Below are 5,778 nucleotides of genomic sequence, written 5' to 3' on the forward strand. Positions count from 1 at the left end.
AAATATATTTATGTTTGTGGTTGTAATGTGACAAAATATGGAAAAGTTCAAGGGGTATGAATACTTTTGCAAACCACTGTACATACAGTGAGCAATTACACGACTCTTTAAAAGGGTCCTTGAGTGTGTGTTTGAAAGCAGGAAATTAAATCAAAGTGTTGAGATTTACCGGTAATGAATTTTGATAAAAGTTCCAATCATTAGCCTCAGCAAAACGAGAAGACATCAGGCCAAAAGAAGACTTGGTTTTAGGGATTTTCAATTTAATATTTAGGCTCATGCTTAGTTTGCTTGTGTCTTGTTTTGTTTTCTGAAGTGTTTCTCATCACTGAGGCTTCAGTGGTCTCAATAACTACCAAAATGAAAGAATAAAATTTACAAGTGCTGAGCCTTTCATACAATCCTGGTTGTTTAGGTTGGATGCAGTTATCAAAACTATGTGGCGGTCTTTACCCAGAGAAGAGAAGATGCAAAGTGTTTCTTATACCACTCTGAGACACTTTAAAAAAAAAGAAAAATAGGTTTATTCCTATTTATCTTACAGACACGTTGATGTGCTGCAGACATATTTGCACTCACTCAGGAGATAAATAAATCAAATTCAAGGAAACAAAGCCTCGAGCCTAAACAGTGATGAGGAGTGTTCGTTTCCTTTAAAATCAGGCCTTCGGCCATGTTTAAATATTCACACAGGCCTTTCATCTTCTCGGCTTGATGGATACTGTAGCTGAGAGAACCAACGTGGTTCACGAGAAACGAACCAAAAAATTGTTCAGCTGATCTTTGAAGAAAATACATGAACTATATGGGTTCAATATTTGTCATGTTACAGACATGCAGCGCTCATCATTAACCTAAGAACTGAACCAGGATCCAGTGAGGGTCTCTAGCTACGTCATCTGCTGATAGATTCTGACAGAGGAGCTGTAATCCATCAACCATTGGATTACATTAGAGTAGCACAATCCCTTAATAAATTACCAACTCTTTGAATCTGTTGTCATGTTTCTAAGCATCATCTGTTTCACATAATAACGCTAGATGATTCAAAGACCACAAATCTTTACTGAAAAGCTGAGATATTCATGTCAGGTTGATGCATTCACCAAACAAAACTATAGCAACATATATGAGTATACTGATTATCATGTTTTGACGGTGCATAATGAGAAGAAAAACAGACATCMTTTTACAATATAAATGACTTAATTTGCTTTCAGTCAGTATAAGTCGGTGCATCATGGTTGTAGCATAACAGCCATGGCAACAGGAGAGAGTCGGTGTTTTCTGTGATGAAATGTCCTTCATCACTTTGTTTCTGTTTTTTTATTGGAGGATTTTCTAACTATAGTCGGATCCTTTCAGAGCCTTACAAAGTGCTGGCAGAGAAAAAAAAACAAGTTCAAAGTAAGGATCAAGCAAATGAAAAGCAGGAAGTGAAAAACAACAGACCCAAGGTTAGTCTGGAGCACGAATCCCCGGCTTGGAATCAGTTTAACAACCTGAGAGATGTCAAGGAATGAAGCACAAATACGTTTTTTAAGTAGACATTTTGATTATTCATACTTTACTGGAGTAATTAGTTTTCAGCCAACTTTTTACTTCTACTCCTGACATTTTCATGCAATTATCAGTACTTTTTATTACTTACTTTTTTGCATTTTTTCCCCCAAATTTATTTTATTTTCATTTTACTTTGGCTTGTCATCATTCAGAAAAAAATCTATCTAGATACATGGCGTCTTCTGGATAGCGTGAATTTAACTGTGGTTTGACGAGAAGTATAAATACGTAACATTCTGACACCCTAATAGTTTGTACGATCCATCACACCTGTACGGCACACGTCACGTCACACAGCAGGACATGTCAGCCGGACGTAGCTGAGGGTGAAGATGACTGAAGCAGAGAAATGCAGCTGAAACATGTAGCTTACTGCAACTTTTTCAACATTAACATTTTACTATATCTTTTAGTCATTATTGCCTTTAGAAAAGTGTTTTTGGCAAGGTGTGGTTGTGTACGATAAGGCCCTGTGGCCTGGCCTAAACTTTTATCCGTAATGGCTTTTTTCCCCCTTTACATTACTTTTACTTTTATACTTTAAGCAGTTTTAAAACCAGTATCTTTACACTTTAATTTGAGTAAAAAGCTTGAGTTGATCCTTCTACTACCAAAAAGTCTTTTTAAACTCTAGTATATTTTACTTAAGTAATGAATGTGAATACTTTTTATACCTCTGATGCCTGCTGTTATTAAAGTATGTTTTCACCTGTTGTAGACAGCTCTGTGAACAACCTCAGTTTAATTCTGATTAAACTGGTGAGTTAATGGTTCGTCTGAGTGGGGCCAAGACTGAAGCAGATTAGCTGTTGTTTTTAAAACATGGCAGTGCAGTTCATGCTATTTTATATCCTTTACATCATCATCAACAGTTATTCTCAGATAAAATATTATTGCAGGAAATGTCCAAAGCTGCAACAAAAGTGCTACAGCTAGCTGCTGCTGCCTCCATTCGTGATTGCATGTGAAATAACCACACGCAAAAAAAATTAAAAACTGCAGCAGATAACGGTTTGTAAAATAGCGTTAGCACAAATTGCTATAATGTTTATGAGATTGGGCACGTTGGACAGCAGCTGTGCACTTTGGTCTTAGCCCTGCTCAGACTAGCCATTAGCTCATCAATCTGATCAGAATTAAACTTTGTTTTCTTAAACAAAGATGTTCAGAGACCTATGTGCAACAGGTAAGATATTAACTCAGTTTAAAAGAGTTGAAATATTTCTTTGCCATTTTGTCACTCTCACAGCAGAAATCAGGGAATCTTTTGACTTGCATGAATGCAATAAGAAATGGCTGATGACGTCTCAGAATTTATTTAAAGCCAATTTTTCCAGTACCTGCATGCTGGGTTTTCTCCAGACCGCCCTGCAGGTGTTTTTCTTCCAGTTTCCTGCTAATAAAAATCTGCAGATTCTGATGGAGCGAGACGTAAATGAAGCCAGTCAACTGACCAACTTCATTTCTGTGTTTCTTCTCCTCCAGGGAGGTGGAGGAGGAGCTGGAGGTGGTGTGGCAGGCGGCGACGCGGGAGAACCAGCAGATGTGTGAAACTCTGCAGGACTCGGAAGGGAGCGGCAACTCTGACCCTGCTCAGGTTTTAGATAAGATCACCAGATCCTCCCAGCATCCGTCCAAGCATGGACTGGATTTTTATTGCTAAAAGACTTTAGGAAAAAGGTACAACCAGCAGCTGTGTTTGTGCTTGCATCATCAGCACCATAGAGGAAGTGATCGTTCTGCTCAGGTTGTCTTTGGTTTTGAAGAGCAACTTGTTTTCTAGAATATCCATCGGTTTTCCTTACTCACTTCATTATGTGGATAACATCAACGTGGATGTGGATGTTCTCTACAACACACTGGGTTGTAGAGAACAAAACAGAGAAAACACAAATAATTAAATTAAACTACTAACTTCCCTTTAAAAAAATACATATCACCTGCCAACTTTCACACCAGTTTTAACGGCTTGTTTTGGCAAAACTTTGAAAACTGCATTATGCAATATTACAACATCTACCACTCAGTTTGTGTTTTGAATGACTCTCAGCCACTACCACATCAGATTTGACCTGTAACATTGACTGAGTCATGACCATTTTTGGGTAATCTAAGATAGATGAGTCATGTCAGCTGTCTTTTACTGGGCTGACTTTAAAAGTTTATCAGGTGTAAGCTTTACCACCATTTTCTGAGAGTTTGATTTGAATCTATCCACTACCAGGAGACACGATGAAATGTTTTGTTAACAGACAGACACTGATAAAAAAGTTATGCCCTGCTTTTTGCCTTAGCTGCAGGTGAAATGATCCATGAGAAAAGATGAGAAGTGAGGTGTATATTTTAACATTTTTAAAAAATAATGACAGAGTGTGACAATTTGCCTAGAAGAACTTGAGAGAAATGTGATGCAGGAGGGAAAATTGTGACGTTCTCTGGAACAACAGAGCTGATAGTGCCACCAACTGGACACGTGTGTGAATGGTTGTCCTTTTTATCAAGCTCAAAGTAAATGAACTAGAATAGGACAAAAACTGAAGCAACATCAATCAAACTGACTGATTTATTCAGATGAAAGGAAATGTTAACTCTACAGGGATAAATAGTTCAGGGTAAAGAAACTATTTTATACACATAGAAGTGCCCATTTATATTCTTAACTCTGTTTTTCTAGTAGTAATTTTATACGGATCAGAATGTTTTGTATGTTTTGTGTTTCAGCCAGAGCTTTATAGTGTTTTCTGTTTAAATAAAATGGTTTTTAACATTTATGAACCTCTTTTTCTCTTCTTTACACTGATGCACACTGTTCAGCATTTATTTTTTACATATTATTATTATTATTATTAATAATATTGTTTACAAAGGCGCACCGTCAATCCACCACAAATTAAACAAATTTGTTTTTTTATGTTGTTTTTTTTTTGTGATAAAGTCAGCTGGATGGGGACAGTGGTGTGATGGGAAAACATGCAGTTTTCCTAATTGATTGTAGATAATATAAATATAATTTTTAAATAACGCTGCCTATCAACACTTCTAAATGTTCTTTTCAGAACAGATGCTGATGATGTTAACAGGTTTTTAAGAGTCACTGACATTAAAGCCATCTTTTAAAAACTGAAACGAGTGACTTTTATTCACCTTGAACACTTTGAAGACATTTTCTGTCTAAAGAGGAAGATTTACTGATGTAAGGGGCCACCCAGGATCATTTTTATGAATTTGTTTTTGCACTGTTGTTACATTTTTCTTTCTTTTCATAGAAACACATCAACAGGTTTGATTCAGAAGGATCCTTCACACCATCAGACGTCCACTTGGGACTCCTTGTGTCATTCAGTCAGAAAACATGAGAGGTAAAATGATCAAACAAACTTACACAACAGAACTTTTGAAGTAAAACACTGTACCTTCATTCTGCCCTCAGACTTCCACTCTTTCTGGCATTTAAACAAAATGTAACCAATAAACTGCTTTATACATACATTTTCCCAAAACAGGAAGATGACTACAGTTTAAGGATAGTAAAACCTTAAATGCATGAGAAACATTATTTTTCATGGAACTCGTTCACATCATTTCAACCACTTGAACACTGGCTTAAAAATCAGCAACAGTAAACATCTTTAGTCCTGCTTGTTGGATGTTTTCAGAAAGCCTCTAATTGTTCATATTTTAGTATTTCTGCCACCTTAATCTGTAGAGTTTTTAACTCAGTTTTAACATTTGGTTTCAGTAAAACACCCTCAGATTAGAAAGATGTCAGCATTTTGAGGAATTTGGGACAGAACTTTGTTCATCAGCTCTGCTGAATCTCAGGAGATCAGATTTTCATTATCAGATGTAATTTCAAAAACTAGTTTCCAGATGGTCCTGGTGCATCTCAGTAATCCAGGTAAAATCACACACACGACAGGCCCTGGAGCAGTGTGGTTATCCTGACTGGGCTTTCCTGAAAGCAGACAGGAAACACAGACAGGAYTCCATGCAACCTTCAGGTGAAAATGAAGACCCCAAACCCAGACCCAAACCAGTGCTTATTCCGTATGTTGCGGGTGTTTCAGAGAAACTGAGACGTTTATTTTCTAAACATGATGTCCCAGTAGCTTTCAAACCCCCAAAACACATTACGGCAAAGGCTGGTTCACCCCAAAGATCCGGTGCCCCGGCACAAACAGAGCAATGTTGTATATGCTGTTAAGTGCCAGGAGG

The 5,778-nt window shown here is 37.3% G+C and overlaps 1 protein-coding gene across 1 annotated transcript in view; it reads left to right on the top strand.

Annotated features, from left to right (window-relative positions):
• The window catches only part of cep89 (centrosomal protein 89), a gene marked incomplete in the record, with an annotated part of 54,239 nt that extends 49,905 nt beyond the window's left edge, over positions 1-4,334 (top strand). The window contains 1 exon segment of the mRNA XM_014017984.1: positions 3,049-4,334. Coding sequence (XP_013873438.1) covers positions 3,049-3,226 — 178 coding nt within the window.
• Positions 4,335-5,778: the final 1,444 nt, after the last annotated feature.

This window comes from Austrofundulus limnaeus, unplaced genomic scaffold, assembly GCF_001266775.1.
Source record: "Austrofundulus limnaeus strain Quisiro unplaced genomic scaffold, Austrofundulus_limnaeus-1.0 Scaffold180, whole genome shotgun sequence".
NCBI lineage: Eukaryota > Metazoa > Chordata > Actinopteri > Cyprinodontiformes > Rivulidae > Austrofundulus > Austrofundulus limnaeus.